General features: G+C 43.7%; 1 protein-coding gene across 4 annotated transcripts in view; it reads left to right on the top strand.

The window, feature by feature from the left end:
- LOC126528154 (uncharacterized) overlaps nucleotides 1-18,458 on the top strand; it is a 33,192-nt gene that overhangs the window by 12,505 nt on the left and 2,229 nt on the right. For 2 of the 4 annotated variants that reach the window (XM_055069160.1, XM_050176019.2), the window contains 2 exons: nucleotides 6,328-7,095; nucleotides 7,930-8,179. The exons of the other annotated variants lie outside the window; for them this stretch is intronic. In XM_055069160.1, the coding sequence (XP_054925135.1) occupies nucleotides 6,328-7,095; nucleotides 7,930-8,179 (1,018 nt within the window). The remainder of the gene's footprint in view (nucleotides 1-6,327; nucleotides 7,096-7,929; nucleotides 8,180-18,458) is intronic. 4 annotated transcript variants of the gene reach the window in all.

Here is an 18,458-nt window from a genome sequence, read left to right on the forward strand (position 1 = left end):
ATGCTGAGGTTAGAGCATTCAATATTTTCATTTGCTTTAGAACTTGGTTTTCATGCCAACCTCAGTGTCCCTCACTAATAATAAATGATTTTTGAGTAGCCCCTCACTAATAATAAATGATTTTTGAGTAGCAGGTATGAGGCAGAAGGCACGTGAGGCACAGACTTCCTGCTGCTAGCTTGGATCGACTAAGCATTAAGATATCATATTCTACTTTTTAATCCTGTACATGCAGTCATGATAATAGTGGCAAGCTAGGCTAGTGGGAACTGATTAATCTTCGAAACGTGCTGTATTCTCCACAATGTCGGCCAAGCGGCACTACTGCGCCTTGTTGAGAGCATCCCTGTTGTCAAAAGTATTCTTTTAGCGGTCGCGTCACGTTGATACTCTTGTGTTGCCTCTATGGCAGCAGGCATGCTCCTCTCTTGTTGCTTACGTTGCGCATGCCCCGTTTCTCTTGACTCGTGGCACTCATGCTGTATGTTGATCAGCTGTGCGGGGACTGGTTGGGAAATAGGCGGCATGTGAACTACAGGGGCATTTCCCAGAAAATGCCTGGTAAAGAATACCTCTTATTCTGCGGGCATGCCAAAAGTGAGCATCTCCTGTCCTTGCCATTTAGGTTGTCAAATAAAATGTTGACATAAGACGCAATCAGAAACGCTATTTATGTTTCACTCATCAGCAAAAAAATCTTCTGCAACATTGAGCTTCAGGTATATGCTGGCTTGATGCAAAGGAAGCCACCCTGTTGAAAAAGAAAATGGGTGCTGTTTATTTCTCTGGCGAGGATTACGTCCTGAGACATAATCCTCGGCATAGACTTCCTAAGCCAACACAGTGTAGCTACTGACTTAAGATCTAAGTCTATAATGCTGTCCACGAACCAAGCAACACCGCCTGATAAGAATCTTAAGTTGCCATGCCTTGAACATACTTGAAGGTCAGGTCAGGATCCCGCCTCATTCCTGCATCATTGTTTCTGTAAGAACCAAAATACCTGCAGAAGTAGAAGGTATTGTTGAGGGCAACCAACATCTACTGCTCGGCTGTGAAATTTGAATCGCAAGAGGAATTGCTCGACTGCGCAGAAGAAAAGAGAAAGTGATGTTTACAAATTTCAACCAGGAGTACAAACACCTCAACAAGGGCACAACAAGGGCATACATTGTGGAAATTGTGGAAGCCAGCAATATACCTTTGTCCTCTCATATTCTACCGCTGCTATCTCCATGGCCCTAGTAGTTCCTGTACCAGCTTTTGACATGATTTCATGTCTTCCCTAGAGTAAACAGAAACAGCTTCGAAGTATTCTACCCTGGTACGAAGAATGTTTTTTGGCAACATAAAAAATTCGAGAAACATCAGTTGCCAAGCTTGCATAATGACCAAAGGTTGTGCTCGACCACTCCATCAAAGCCTGTACAGCGTTTCGATATGAGAACGAGAAGCCATAAAGCAACTAGTTGATGAAATGCTGCACGACAAAATTATCCAGCCATCGAACAGTCCATGGCCGTCTCCTGTGGTCTTAGTTAAAACGAAGGATGCAACTCAGCGCTTCTGCATCGATAATCACCGTCTGAACAAATCATGAAGTGCGTAAATCACTTAGAAGCATGACGCACTTTGTCAAGCAGTAGTGACGGATCTGGATCTTAGATTTGGATCTAAGAAGCCTTGCCGAGTACTTGGAAGGAAAGACCGACTTTGTCTGAAGGTCATTTAGGCATAGATTACCTTCGTTCTCCTTGCACCATGAGGTCCTGGTGAAGAACTTTTCCCCAGCATGTGCTAACTGCCTTCTTGTTGTGCAATCAGCACTGCTGTCAGAGGGTCTGCATGCCCTGCATGATGATCAGATCGCTGGGTACCTTGGGTTTTCCCGCACACTCTCAAGGGTACAGGAGAAGTATTACTGGCCGTGCCTTACCAATGACGTCGCACACTGCATCAAGAGCTGTCGAGACTGCCAGCGATGCAAGGCGTCACCGGCAAGGCCAACGAGATTGATATAACCTATTCAACCCCCATGCCAGTCATTCCAGCAGATTGGGATGGACTTGTCAGGGCCCTTTCTGATGTCAACATTTGGAAACAAGTAGATGGTTGTAGCCACCAACTATCTTAGCTGCTATGCCAGAACGAAAGCGCTGCCCAAAGCTAGCATGGCGGAAGTGGCAAAAGTTTTTGTTGAGAATATCTTACTATGACATGGTGCCCCAGGAGTCCTTATCACCGACAGAGGGACAGCTTTTACAGCCGAGCTTACTCTAGTCATCCTGCAGTACAGCCAGACAAGTCAGTGGAGGACAACCGCCTACCATCTGCAGATGAATGGTCTAACAGAACACCTGGACAAGACGCTTGCTGACATGTTGGCAATGTATGTGGACGTCGAACACTGTACATGGGATGCTGTCCTTTCATATGCGACATTCGCTAAACATGGCCGTGCAAGGAATGACTCAGATGACTGCATGTAAGCTGGATTACAGAAGGAACCATCAGGGATGGTTCCTTTTTTAAACAGAAGCCACACCATCACCGACGGAGACAACCTTGATGTCGCAGGCTATCTCCCGCGTGCCAAAGAAGTGCGACAGCTCACTCGCCTGTACATCAAGAATCGGCAAAGGACTGATCCCCGACGCTACAGTCGTTAACGATGCTATGTGGAATACCTGCCCAGCGACTATGTGTTGGTTTGGTCACCAATGTACCATCGTGGACTGAGTGAAAAGCTGCTTGGACATCATTTTGGACCATACAAGGTCCTTCGACGTTTTGGCGCACTGAATTATGAGGTGATGCTGGATGGCATTACGCAATCACCGTGGCACCACGTATGACCTGAAGTCGTCAACGTGGTCTGTTTTAAGCATTTCTACACATGCTGACGAACTTTGGGACTTTGTTTTCTTGTTGACGTGTTGTTTTTCTTTACTGCGGGTGGTTTTGTTTTTCGCTTTTCAAGAGGGGGGCACTGACACATGTACTTAATTATTTTTCTCCAGTGGCCGCTTTTCACCGGCCAACAAATGTTAAATGTTACGCTTGGCACAGACATGCTGCATGTATCAGAACACTATTGATTCTTATAGCCGACCCAATCTGTTTTCTTTGTTGTTCATAAACCTTTTGTAATCAGATTACTGTATTTACTCTATTCTAATGTGCCCTCGATTGTAACGTGCATCCATTTTCTTGGCCAAAAAATAAAAAGAAGAGTACAATACTGCGCACCTCATGCTTTCATACAGAAATACTATTTTCTCTCGTTTGGAAAAAACAGATTTATTCCCAATACACTGAAGTTGCGATGAATAAAAACATAAATGGAAGCGGCGTACCTTGCCACCAAGATTTTCACTGTGCCGGTACTCGTCTTTGCTATCAGACAACTCCTTATCGCTATCAACAGACCAAAGCATTTCATCCTCGGTGCCGTTCATGTAATTCGAAATCCCGCACTTTTTAAAGGCCTTGTTGACCATGGCAGATGGGATTGTGCGCCATGCATCTTTCGCCTATCCAGGAAAGTCCTGCAGCGAGGCACGCTTCATTTTATTGGAGGGCGTGAATTCGTGGCAGCCACTGACAAACCATACGGTGTAGAGTGCACAAATTCAATCTTTCACTGGCTTGTTCAAACAAACATCGAGCGGCTGGAGCTGCGATGTGGAGCGACTGGAGCTGCGACGAGGTCGGTGTTGCATGCAGCCAGCTTGTCTGTGATGCACTGGTCAAGGTGGCACCTGAATGTGTCGAGTACAAGCATCCCATGTAGACCCAAACTGCCGCCGGGTCTCTTCCGCCAAACGTTATCAATTCACTCGGCGACCAAGTCCGTGGTTATCCAACCTTTTTAATTTGTGTGCACAATCGCACCGCTCGCAAACACGATTCCTTTCGGGAGCGTCTTCCGTCTGAAGATAAGATACGGGGGCAGCTTGTGCCCATTCGCAGTGCAACAAAGCATTGCGGTGACTCTAGTTTTTTTCGTGGCTGAATGCAAAACGTGCACTTGCTTGGCCTCCTTTCTTTCAGTGGTTGTGGTGGCAGGCATGCCAAAGTAGAGCAGCGTCTGATTGGCATTTCCATTCTATACAAAGTGGTAGCCGTTTCTATGGCACAACTTCAATAACGTACCGCTGAAAACTATGCAATTTCTCTTCGTATTCTTCGGGCAATTTTTGGCATATTCCTGTCCGCCTTTGAAGAGAAAAGCCTTTTCTATCCATAAAATTTGATAACCAGCACCTTCTCGCTTTGAAGTCACTCCGCATTAGCCCTTTCTGTAGGAAACTGCATCGCCCATACTTTGAGCAGATCGGTCATCTCAGGCTGCTGTGCTGCTCGCTGCTCTTGCATGTATTCCGCGAGCAGCTATTCTATTTCGGCGAAGCGGCCCTGCTTCGGCCCACTGAAACCCTTCCTTGTTGCTTTGCTGGCAAAAATATTCTCATTCTGCTTGTGCCAATCTCGCAGGCAAGTTTCGAGAACTCTGAACACCCATGACGCGGCCTGATTTTCATCCGTCTCCGCGCACATAACTTTCCTTTTAAATGCAGCATCATGGTGGACTCTGGGTGTCTTCGCAGTCGGCGCTTCCATGCTGATTGAATAAATGGGAAGACAGGCGGTAGAATAGGTTACACCAACGCCTGGTTACACGTACAACATGGAGGTATTCACATGGAGGAAGCTACGGCAGCTAGGCTAGAAGCTTGTACGAGGACGCCATTTTCGAATGCCAATGGTGATATGGTAATGCGGATTTAGGATCGTACTCGATGCTAACTTGCATGCAATTTTTGGACCCGTGTTATCGGGAAAAAGGTGTGCATTAGGTATGTGCGACGCAAACAGCATTGTATTCTAAAACTTGTGCGTGTACAGCAACTAAGCTGGAACCTTTCATGAGCCAAGTCAAATAGCCAATGCGTCTGACCCACGGACCAGAGATTGATGACTGTCACCGGTACTCACCACTTTCGTCGTGCTTTAGTGTTAGTTGTATTGTCGGCACAAGTTTGCTCAATAGAAAGTTTCTTGACTTGCAGTTGTGCCACCGTCTTATTCTTCAACGTCACTACAACGTGCAAACGTATGAAAACGATCCATTTTTTTGGTTTAGTCACCTCAGCAACATGGACTTGATATTTTGTGCACTCAATTTGAGTGGCTTTGTCGAAGTAGCTACACGTCAAAAAAACACGGACATGTTGTAATTATATAATAAATACAAATGAAAGGGTGTTTGTAATATTAACTAAGTCATTTATATAGAGTAGGAATAAACATAGACCAGGACATAGATATCCTAGAAATGTGTCGAATGCGTCCTGTGAACTTCCCTCACACTATCGTTTGTCTGCACTTTTCATTCTCCGCAGACATCTCTTGCCTGTTCGCGAGCAACATCATGGGGACATGCTGCGTACATTTTATGAAAACATCGGAGCTTTTTCCACAGTGTTTGTTATAAATACATCCATTATGTTAGCAGCACATGCTGTGTGACAGATGCAACAGGCAGAGTACGCTTGTATTAAGAACAGATGCATTGCATGCTCATCTTAGACATGCAGACATGTGTGGGGAAATGTAGTATACATCATTCTTCTAGGCCTTCTGCCAGGCACAAGTGGCCTATTGAAAAAGCGGGAGTTTTCAAAGTAAATTGCATCAGAAAATTCACAAGGTATGACGAACACACAAGCTGCTTACATGGCAGCTTCCGATTGTAATTCTAATTTATGAGAAGACATAATGCTCTTATGGAGAAACTCAAAGACAAATTTTGTTGCAGGACAGTCTATTCATGCGTAAACCAGAAAAGATCCACATGCAATATTCTTGAATGTGCATGGTAGGATATGCTAAATATGTCCATGTGCATTATCCTAGGAACATCCGTAGCAAGATAATTGAAAATGGATGTCTGGCAGACGTCCTACTTATTTCAGAAATGGCACACAGACATTGGGACATGATTTGGATGAAGTCGTACGGATGAAATGTTTCCACTGTGATCAGGCCATTTTAAATAGAGCTGCCGTGATAAGCTGAGTCTTTACAATATCGAGTGCATGTAGTACTTTGTAACCTTCTAAAAAATGTTGACACATTTTAAACATTCTTTTGATATTGTTCAAGGAGTACCAATTTGCTGCCAAAAGAGAATATGTAGGAAATAATTTTTTTAGTAAATGAGCATTATACAGTGCGATTGTAGTGCATGTTGATGTTTTGAGATTTTGAACATTATGCCTTTGTTTTCACGGCAACATTTTTGTTTCTTTTTCTCTGTTAACATAGATCATGTATGCTGACACACCAGAGCTGTTGGAGGTGGCCAAGGAGGAGCTCCACTGCCAGGGACATGCTGGTTATATAGCCCATGTAGAGACGCTTCTTGAAAATGAAGAAGAATGGGTGCTCCTCTTCCGGCTAAACATGAAGACAAGGGGACGTGATACGAATAGCTACTCAGAGGCATCAGTCCGGGTCCTGAAAGACATTGTTTCATACCGGACAGAGGCATTCAGTGTTGTTGCACTTGTCGAATTTGTGGCCGTTGTCTTCGAGAAGTACGTCCAAGACAAAATATGGCAGCATGCCACCCAGCAAGTGGCTGACCATAGGCTTTTTTATGAAAGCCCACTGACAATATTGCCAGAAGAAGCACAGCCACTTGTAGTGCATGTTGGCGACGATCATTACACGGTCTCAAGTTGCACTAAAAAAGAAAAATCGTATGATGTATTTGCCCAAATTGGATTGTGCTCGTGCCGTTCTGGACAACAAGGTGCATTCTGCAAACATCAGGCACTTATTTTCAAGATGGTGGGCGCAACATTCCCTAATGCCCCGTTGCTGAGCAAAGGAGGACGCCATGAACTAGGTTGGCTGGCATTTGATAAAGAATGTCCCAACATTAATATTTTTGACACCTCCCAGAACCATAGTGTTCAGCCAGTTGGCGCGCCTTTAGATGCCCCTGCCACAAGCCCAGCACCCCCACCAGAACTGGCAAGCCCTGGCCCTTCAAGTCAAGCATCGCTAGCAACTCAGTCAGTGAATGAGGCATGTGGTGGAACTTCTTTATTGAGTATAATAGAAACTAGCATTGCATATGTATTTGGGAGAGCAACATTTTAGTTTGTACTTTTATACAAGGGGGTACTCAAAAGCAACCAGAATTATTTTTAAAAAGCTATGTATTTATTTTTTACAAAACAACCTTATCATCTTGAAGGTACTCTTCATTACACGTATTACATTTGTCCAATCTGAAATTGCTTGCGCCACTTACTCACCTGACCTTGCTCTGTGCCACTTTTTTTGTTTCTTGGATGAAGTATGATATGAAAGGACTGTGATTTCTCAAAACTTTTTGTGTGCGAACAAACAGGGACGAAGAAAAGGAGAAACACAAGGACAAGCACAAGTAGCGCTCGTCCAAGTACAAGTAGCGCTCGTCCTTGTGTTTCTTTTCTGCATCCCTGTTTGTTTGCGCACAAAAAGTTTTAAGATGAATCTGTTCCAACTAGGCTGACTCGCAGTTAGACTGATTTCACGACATTTCACGACGTAGAAGAGGTGAGAGAAAGAATGAGAGAGGGGCTATTAGGCCATCAAAACAGACTAGGTTTAACTATGTTTTGAGGAATGGAGTTGCAGATTGGACAAATGTTTTAAGTGTAATGGAGAGTACCTTCAAGGTGATAAGCTCGTTTTGTAAAAAATAAATAAATACATAGCTTTTTTAAAAGAATTCCGGTCACATTAGGGTACCCCATCATAGATTTGGCATTACTCTTCCTTTTAATGGAACAACTGCATGGAGGCATTCAGTGTATTTCACTCTTTAAACTGACGTTCAGGCTCTAATAATGCACTTGTTCTTTGCCATTTCAGGAACCAAATTATTTCCATAGCTTGGTGATGTCATTCCAGCGGCTCGAAAGTCTGGCTGGCGATGACCCCACATGCCAGAAGTATGCAGCAAAACTTTCCAAGCAGCTTGAAAAGGTCACAAACAAGGAGACCTTGAAGGATGTCATGATGACGATGAGGGCAGCTGTGTGCAGGGCTACCAAGCGTCGAACCAAAACCTGTGTACTGCCCACAAGCATCACCAGGCGACGGCTTGGGCTCAACAGGGGCTGTAAGCATGTGCCCTCAGGAAGGCCACCAAAGGTCTCAGTGCCAAAGCTACCCAGGCACACAGATTCGCTGCACATGAGTGTAGAATAGGCCTTCTAATAGATGACATGTGCAATATTGTGTATACAGGGTGCCGCAACCATCATGCACCAGGTTTTAAAAAAGCACTAATTATTCTACATGAATATGAGCAAGTACATTTTTAGATTCTTGTTAAAGAATTGCCAATGAATTTTTAGTCACTGACATTCAATTAGCAAGCTTTTTAATTGTGTTTTAATTGTAAAGGTGTCGGTGACGGGTTTGGCGAGTACAGTAAGACACATAAAAATGAAATGTTCCTGGCACCGGCAAAGTACACATCGCCTGTTTACTTTTATAGGCAAATTCAGTAAATTAATAAATGGAAATGAAAGTGGATGAAAAAAACAACTGGCCCAGGTGGGATAGAAACCCACGTCTTCGCATTAGGCATGCGATGCTCTTACCAATTGAGCTACCACGGCGCCGTTCTCCCATCCACTTTTTGGGGTGGTTGGGGTATTTATGTAGTCGTGACATCTGCGGCAGAAAGGATGTTCCACATCCGCTGCCAACGTTTGATAGTTGTGGCACGGGCTAACACTCCTAGGGTTAGTTCTAGTAGTAAAACATAAATACCCCAAAATGTGGATGGGAAAACGGCGCCGCGGTGGCTTAAGTGGTCAGAGCATCACATGCGTAATGTGAAAATGGGGGTTCCCATTCCATCTATGGCCAGTTGTTTCTTCATTCACTTTCATTTCCATTCTTTTATCATTTCTTTTATTCAATTAGTAAGTGCAAGTAGTTTCTCCCTATGTTGTGTTTGGCGTCTTTGTTGGCTTCTTATGATATGATTAATTACAATCAGCCCCCTTGGTTCCCTTTCTTCTCGCTCATTTTGACATGTGTTATGAATTTTAACAACTGCCTAATTCGACATCTTGACAATCAGAACACCAAGTGCAAGGTTAGATAACTACTCTTAAATAAATAATTGTATGTCAGGGACTAAAATATTACTCTGTTTCTCAATAGTACTCCGAAAAACATGCACTTAATCTTATCCACTTATAATCAACCGTGTTCTTTAAAATTTGGTGAATGATAACTGGGACACCCTGTGTAGTTGTTAACGGTTTGTGGCTGAAGTTAAGCCTGACTTTAGGATGACGAAAAACATGTTTTGACACTAACACTTGTGCCAACGTTTTCTTTACTATGTGTTCATAGGCCAGCGGCACCGATTTCTCAGCATGTACCCAGTCATGCTATACAGTACATTGCACAGCTGCAGGAAAACGCCAGCACTAGCCGCACAGTGTCTAAAATGACTCCTGGACAACATTCTCTTAAGTCATTAAATAAGCATGCTTTGCGTTGGGAAACCTGCAAATGTGGTGTCTCAATTTATGCAAAGCATTTTATTTCACCAATCTCGCCAAGCTTGAGTTGCTTAAAAACTGTGTGCGGTGCTGAAGCATTTGGATTTGGCTCATTCAACACACACTACGCTTTACTACATGCATCTAGTGATGTACTGATACTTTGTTTCACTATTGTCATTGTCATAGTATGCCAGATGCAGCCACTTTTACTTTGTTTTTGATTTGTGCGTTTGGTTGACATAATGTCGAGTTTTCAGTGGCATTACATGTATCATGTATCAAGCAACATAAGTGGGGCTTAATCTTGTTGGGTGAATGAAGTTCACGGAAACTCTATATTTCACTTTTATACGAAATTGAAAAGAATGGTTACTCAATTTGCCTTTTGAACGTAGTTTTTGTCAATTTTTCATATAACACTACATAAAAGAAAATTTGTTATTCAAGCACCTTTAGTGAATTGGTGCCAGAGCCTTTGAAGCAGTCACTCAAGTGGTGAAATAAATTTTGTAATTGTTGCTATACATACTGAAAAACCAGTAAGCTGCTCTGAAATTTCACACTTGCATAGAACAAGAGATTGTGCACACTGCAAATTGAACGTTTGAGGCATCATTCTAAATAGAGAACTGTTAACTCAAGTCTATGGAGTGCTGGTGCGAGAATCGCAGTGCAGTGCAGCATGCAAAAGCAGTGAGAAGGCCGCACATAGGGTGTAGAAGATTATCACAGAAACTGTAAACATGTCTGTGGGAAAACACACTCTAAGGCCTTAAGAACATTATAGCATGCAGGTTGTTTTGTGTATGTGCTCATCCTACCGCTGTACAGAACAAAGCCAGCTTAAGTACTATGAACATGCCTCAGCCTGTCATGCTTTATAACGACCCACGACAGAATTAAGGAATCACAGGCCCACTGTATAAGTTTAAGACAGCACTTCACAGTTTTTGTCAGATGTGTAAATAGTGGTGCAATAGAGAGTCTCAAAAAATAAAACTTCAGCGTGATCTATTGCCGAAATTGGCCCCCAGTGCTTGTCAAACTTGTCGAATCAATTAACCAATGCAAAGCTTGCTGTCTGGCCAGTTGAGCTGGCGATATATTAAGGAATAGCAGTGGTTAGAACATGAAAAAAAATTTGTTTGGGTTGCCCAATTTTCATTTCACGACCTTTATTTTGAAGCATATGGCTAAAGTGAGACAAAAAAGTTGCTAATTTTCGGTAGACTTTGCTGCAATGTCACTAAAATTGTCGCTGAAACTTTTCTGTAAATTTTAGGTAGCGTACAGGTGTTTTGGAACACCTTAATATATGCTAGCATAGTGTAAATCATTTACCTAAATGTCTGTGCGAATGAGGAATAAACAGTTGATTGACCAGCAGTTTATAGCGGGCTTTTAGTTAACTGTTATACTTGCATAACAATGGGTGATGATAGCTGAAATGCAGCATCTACCCTGAGATTGTGAGGTTGCAAATACAGCATGACTCAAAAGAATAAAAGCAATCTGCTTTTTCTAGCCTGCTAAGGCACTTAGTCCACAATATTCTAGAATGTTTTATAGTTCGCACTTCAGAAGGTATAGAAATATTCGGCAGGATGCACAGGTCACATGTTAATACGGTGGTGACAATTATGGGACCTTTATGCAGGCCAAATACTATGCTGCCGCCCCTTGGTCTACTTGAAGGCTCTTCGCAGTACTTATTCATAAAAAATCAAAGCGATTAGGAAACCGTGGGTTCAGGCGTGCGTGTATGAGGCCAGCCACTCTTCTGTACATGCCTTACTACAGTGAATCCATCTTATTATTCACCTGCTGTGTTCTAAATATCACAATAAAATTTGTAAATGCCCATCAATCAAACATATTTAGGAAGAGTGCAGAACCCGGAGCGTTAAGACCCATTCAAATTGTTTTGTAAATAATAATAATAATAATAATAATAATAATAATAATAGAAAGATGCATTTTCTGAGTGCACTGAATAGGCAACCATTGTTTCAGCATGATCACAGAGCCTATGTGTTATGCAGCCAATTTTGGCTGCTCACGTAAAGCTTTGGAATAATAAAGTGAATTCTAGAAGGCTACTTCCCTAATTTTGGAGTCTCTAAAATCTCGCCAATGGTTCTGTCACGTCACAATAATGTTGCCGGTTGCTCACTTGAAACGTTTGTCACTAAACAGAGAAAAAAGTCGCTGAATCTAGCAATAAATTTGCTAAAATGCAACACTGCTGAAAATCGAATAATATGGTGACCATAGGAGTTGAGCAAGCGGTGCACATGGCTTGTAGCATGCTTGCATGATGTGACATCAGTTAATACCCTGCATAGAGATGTGTTCGACTTGCTTGTGGAAGCGCGGAATGAGGGGAGAGAAATATAGGCGGTTGAAGTTCCACGAATTATAATAGAATGGTGATGAATCATTCTCCCGCGATAATTCTGGTGAAAGTGGCAAGCCGCATTCCCCGCAACGAATGCTGTGAAGAGTACTGTTCTTGTAGCAAAAGTGCATATAAATGCTTTCATGAAAGATCATGCGAACTGAATAACCTATATGAAACGATCAGGTTGTTTGCTCACTACAAATCTTTGCTGTCCTACACACCAGACTGAGATGCATGTGCTAGCTTGCTTTGCAGCCAAATCACCACACTTACAATGCTCAAAACATGCGGATGATTCGAATTAACCATGGCTGAACTGCCCTGTAGATGCCGAATACATCACAGCCGGTATCACGTGATGTCGTTTTCTAAGCCGCAGAGAAATTCCAGCAGATGGTACCACCAGTATGTCCTCAAGGCCAATAAAGCATCAATGCATGTACATGCTGAATGCATTTATGCATACAGTTTTGTACAGAAAGGTTGCAAAATTGTACTGCAAACAGTTGTGCAATCTATCTTGGTATGGAGCATGCCACACCTTTTAGCTTCTGTACAAACTTTTATACTACACATCTTTTGTGTTCGTCATGGCAAACAAATGAGTGTGTGCTTTTAATTTTATTGCATATATATTTATTTTCATTTTTACAGAGCTCATTTCAGAACCATGGGCGTGGTATTTTTTAATAATAAAACGCTGCAGGTTCATCCATGTACATAATACTTCCTTGAAGGCGAACACAAGGGGATCGTGCAAATCTATTTTCTTAACCTCAGTAGTCAACCTTAATAAGCTTACACTGAATATATGGAAATTTAGGCACATGTCCCGCAAGTGCACAGCACATTGGAGAATCCATCTGAAAGGAAATATATTGTGTTAGATCAACTTAAAGTTTTTATTACATTAGAGTTCTTGCATAGGCAACTAAATTTTTACGTTTTCAGTACCAAAAAAATGCCGCAGTCTCGCCCGAAAGGCGAAGCATCGATTACGAGTGTAAATTAGTAGGCAGCTATATAAAATAATATAGTAGTTTTATTGGCCGTATAAACTTGTAAACATTCGCTTATAACTAAATTAACAAGTATGGTGATGCGCGCGCTGGTAAACAAGAACACATCTCGTTCGATGACCGCGGAAACTCGTCAAAACGCTGGAGTGAGGAATTGCGGTAGCAGCAGCGAGCGAATTGATTTTCGTGCATCTCTCGCTTCAACGCGAACGAAACATCGAAAGCAAAGCGCATACAAAGCTGCCGGTACTATGCGCACTCTACAAAATCGCAGATCGCTTTGAAGATGAGGCCAACTGGCGCGCGCTTTGGCCACGTCGTAGATCGCTTTCAAGATGCTGTGCCCACACAGCCGCGCCGTAAGCAGCAGCCGCTGGAGAACGCCCACGCTCTTGAAAGTGGGCGTGGCTTCTAAGAAGATTGTTTACGTTGCAATTTTCACTATAGATATAGTAATGCAAACAACGAAGGAAGGCCATGACAAATGCCAGAAAAGGTTAACAAAATCTGACGCAGATGATGCCGCCAACTACGTCCCAGGTGCATACTAGGATGGTCGAACAGTTAAAACTGAAAACAAGAACTCTGAGAACGCTGGTTTGACTTGTATAAAGAACATTTTCTGTGCAATGAATAAATGTTCTTTCTTTGAAATTTCCACCAATAATTGTTCAGCGGTCATTGCAAAGACTGAACTAGAAACATCGTTTTTCAATTAATACGTTTAATATTGCGAGAGCAATTATATGGACACTCCAGGCGCATTTCTGCCATCGCCGTCGCCGTGAGGTTCCGCATAAAGTCCAAGGGCGATAAAGTCCTCGCCGCGAACCGTATGCTGCATGTGCGAGTGAAAGCGTGCGAGGGTGCGACGGCAAAGGCGGCTCAATCGCGCGTGCGCCAACGAGAAAAGCCGGACTGCAAGCACGCCCTCTCCTGTCGCGCGGGAGGCACGGAGGTGAGGCGAGGGAATGGGGGAGTTTTTTCTCCGGCGGCTGCCGCTTTACGGCGCGGCCGTGCGGGCGCCGTATCTTGAAAGCGATCTGCGACGTGGCCAAAATGCGCGCACGCGCGTCTCATCTTCAAAGGCATGTGCGATATTTGCAGAGTGCGCGTAGTGCTGGTAGCTTCGTGTTCGCTGTGGTTTCGGCGTTTCGTTCACGATGAAGCGAGAGATGCACGAAGGTCAATTCGCTCGCTGCTGCTGCCGCGATTCGTCACTTCAGCGTTTTGACAGCGAGTTTCCGCGGTGATCGAGAGAGATGTGTTCATGTTTACCGGTGCGCGCGTGACACCGTGCTTGTTAACCTAGTACGCGAATGTGTACGAGTTTACACGGCCGATAAATCTACTATCCTTACTTCGTTTAGATATCTACTATCTTGCTATCGCAATCGATGCTCCGTCTTTCGGGCGAAACTGCGACTTTTCTGTATTTAATCTTTCTCCATCCAAAAACTGCCTAGTTAGAAAGTAAAATCTAAAAAAGAAATTTGATTTCAGGAATACAATTATGAAATTTATTTCCTTTAGTGCAGCAAAAACCTCGTGTTGTAAGGAAGACGTGAGAGCACTTTCGTTGCTCTAGAAGAAATCGATATCTTTTAAATGTGCCTTCACCAAATTATGAGTTTCATTTATATTTTTATAAATTTTATGCTGAACTTTCTTGCTCAAATGTTCATGTGGAAGACGTATAGACATTTAATTAACTGCACATTTTGAATTGTTTGTAGCGACTGGAAGTAGAGAAATTCGCCAAAAACGTTGAAGTCGTCTGTGCAGGTACCCCCCCCCCCCCCCGCTTTAATTGTCTGCAACTTCAATTGGAGTGTATAAAAGGATATACTGAAGGGAAATGAAAGTGGACGAAAAAACAACTTGCCGCCGGCGGACGCAGAACCCAGAATATTTGCATTACGCGCGCAGTGCTTGTCCTACGGCGGTGGCTGTTCCAGTGTGCTCATTCTTGTGTATTTATGTGTGCACAGCGCTCGGAATGTTACCCAGCGCCACTCAGGCCATCGCCTGCCGTTATGCGAAGATTATGGGTTCTGCACCCACCGGCGGCCAATTAATTTTTTGTCTTCTTAAGTTTACATGCGCGCACACGACGTCAGTACAAGCACGAAGAGCATAAAGCATACCGGGCATACCCTCAGGACAGCGGAGCCGTCGCCACCGTACTGCGGCTAGATACGTTTGGCCGTGTACACGGAGTTCACGTCAAAAGGGCAAAATAAATTTATAAGTCGCCCTAAGAAAGGTCTGGAAGAGAAATTATTTGCGTGATTTTTAATATACGGTAATATCACAACTAAGGCTTGTAAACACACTTTCACCAACTGATACATCGGTCAGCAGGCAAGGGTCTCGAGTTTCCATCATTTGCCTTCCTAATGACAGCTTCGCCGCAGCACAATTATGCTACGCCGCGAAGCCTAGGTAATACACTGCGGCGAAGCATATTTCAAATTGAAAGTGGCCATTGTCACGGTCGGTACATATGACACCCGCCGTCTCCTATCACATTACGCGCGCCGAAACGTGTGCTGACAGCTTTTCGGAGCTACTTCGGACACGGGAATGGCGATTTGGCCCTTTGTTTTGGCCACCTTGCACGGCTCCGCATATAATGAGACCGTGATGGTCCTATGTAGTACACGTTCGGAAGTTGTACACGTGCACTGACAGCCATTCAGAGCTGTTTCCGACGTTCGCTACGGCGACTTAGGCCCTCATGTTTTGGGGTCCTGACTTGCTAGGCGTCAAAGTGCTTGTACTGTGACCATGCAGAGCAGTTTCTTTTGGCCTGCCAGAGAGAGAGAGAGAGCAAAGTGTGGATTTGGTGGATTATTTGATCACCCCCACCACCGAGCGCACGGGGGAGGATCTATAATGCATTTATTTAGTGCGCGGTGATAGGTTTTGCTCCGGCCGTCCCATTCAGCGCGCTCCGCAGAAAAAAAAAAAAAAAATAATGTAACGACGGGCGCACCCGGCTGCTACGAGGGGGCGCTGTTAGCCGAGGGCTCTGGCGAGGTGTACCTCTAGGATACCTCTGTTGAGGTATCTGTACAGGAAAAACATTAATTCACAGTGGAGGAAAAGAACTAGGAAGCTTACCAGCAAGTATGTGGCCTGTAGGGTGGGCAACACAGCAACAAGGAACGTCAAGCGGAAAATCAGAGAGGCTGAAGTAATCTCATGGGTGGCGGCAATGGAAAAGAAACCTGCCACGAGTAACTACTTAAGAGGAAAAAACTAAATCAGGAAAGAAAGAATTTATGGTAACTCAAAGGGAAGCTCATTACTTTTCGAAGCGAGATCGGCATACGCGCCTATAAAGCGAGATATAAGAAGGAAGAAGAAGCATGTGCTTACTGCGATAAGGCTGAGGAAGCGATGGAGCATGTTTTATTAGAATGTGAAGACACCTGCCCAGTGGTCGATTTAGGCGCCACAGAGCAGGCACGATTTAGTGCAGGGGAAAAGTAAACATGTCCGCAATGGAGATTAGCAAGAGGCGATTGGAAGATTGGTGGAAGTAGGGAAACGACAGAAAATGGAGACGTACAAAAGTAAGTTCACAATAGGGGATCAGAAAACTTGGTTGTGGGAGTTCAGTGTTTTTTTTTCTTTCTTAACTTAGGTAGGACATTAGGCAGTATAATAGCAAGAGATTTGGAGGCGCCACCCATTGCCCCGTTCAAGAGGGGACGCTCATGACATCCATCCATACATCCATCCATTTGGTGCTCGTGGAGGCGGCTGTGGAAGGCGCACGCGCGAGATCTCAACGTGCGCATTGCCTCTCTTTTCACGTGTTTGCGGGATATTTTCCCAGGATATATCGCAGGCAACTTTTAATCTCTGCCTCGCACATTTTGCCTTCTCAAACGTTTAGTCCTATTGTGCCTTTATTTCCCCCTGTGCCTTCTTATATCCCTATCCATTGATTTTGTAGTATCTACAGCCCGTAGATGTAACGCTTATTATGTTGTATTTATAAACAAATTATATGTATGTTCACACATCGTCTATTGTCTTCGAACTGGTAGCTTATCGTAGTTACACAGCTGAATTATTGTCTGCCTAGTTTTTCGTTTTGCACCTTGCAATGTGGTAATTCAGCAACTGATATAGCAATTTTTGCGTTTGTACGCCTACCGTGCAGTGTAATGATGTTCGTGTAGTATTTGCTGCTATCTTCCCGTGCGTATGTTTCCCTGCTTTTAGATTGAGTTCGTGTGGTATTACGTCGTGCGACTAACGCTTTTCTTACCTGATGCTTTCTTTGTCGTGTTGAATGACGTGTGTTTTACATTAATACAATAACGTTCCCCCCTTACCTAATGCCTACTTGAATGCCAAGTAAGGTATTCACGGAGAAATGTATTATAAATAAATGCAGCAGATGCAACGAGTTGCAATCTACATACAGCGAAGCTTTGTGTGAGTGAATATAGATCCAAAATACGAGTTCGTATTTATTGAAGTCCACACAAAGTCACACGGAAGGCTTTATTCAGGCGTTGTAGAAAGTCTGATGCAACGCTGCCGCCGTCGCTCCCGCGGATGCGCGACGACGAGCTTTCTGGTTCTTTTTATTTCTCCGCACGGCATTTTGCGATATCGCGATTTTTAACAGTTTTTTACTAAATAAGTGACGACATAAATGAAAACTCCGCTTTCTACAGTCGCTGCAGCGACTGTAGAAAGCGGACCTAAACTTCTTGTTTTAAATGTGTTGAAGTGCAGCGGTTTCCGAGATAAAAGTATTTCTCTGTTCCCGTGTAGAAACGGTGCATGTACCTCCGTCGCTTTCTGCTGCTGTGGCTTACGAGGTCAGCATTCCCAAATGGTTCGCGCCTAACTCACTTGCCTTCCTCGTGTTTGTACGGATAGATTGTCTTCACATCTTTTTCTCTTCCTCTATTCTGCCCTTTCCTCATCCCCTAATGCAGGGTAGCCAATCGGAGGTTGATCTGGTTAATCGCTTAGTCTTTCATTTCATAGTTTGTTTCTGATAATGGTCTGTGATCAAAACGAGCGGGCGCAGTTACGAGTGGTCTTTGTACACTGTAGCGGGGACGCGGTTACATACAAAGTACCTGCCCATTGCCCATGCTGGTGGGACGTATTCGTTCACCGAACTGTCTATAGCACAGACAGTTCGGTGAACGAGTGTCTGCATTTCACCCTCTCTTCAGCGCGGCAAACGCCCCCAGCTTCATTAAAGACAGCATTTCTCACTATCTCTGCGCCCTCCTTCGTAACGAGGCTGATGACTCTGATGAGACCGGTAATATAACCCTGACCTCGTGTTCAGGTGCCTAATGCCATAAGTTTAGCCACTGGACTTGTCAGATTAAAAAAAAAAAAAAAGCAATGCAGTGGTACATCAAAACATGCTGAATAAGAAAATTCATGTGGTTGACGAGATACTAT

The sequence above is a fragment of the Dermacentor andersoni genome, chromosome 9 (assembly GCF_023375885.2).
Source record: "Dermacentor andersoni chromosome 9, qqDerAnde1_hic_scaffold, whole genome shotgun sequence".
NCBI classification, from domain to species: domain Eukaryota; kingdom Metazoa; phylum Arthropoda; class Arachnida; order Ixodida; family Ixodidae; genus Dermacentor; species Dermacentor andersoni.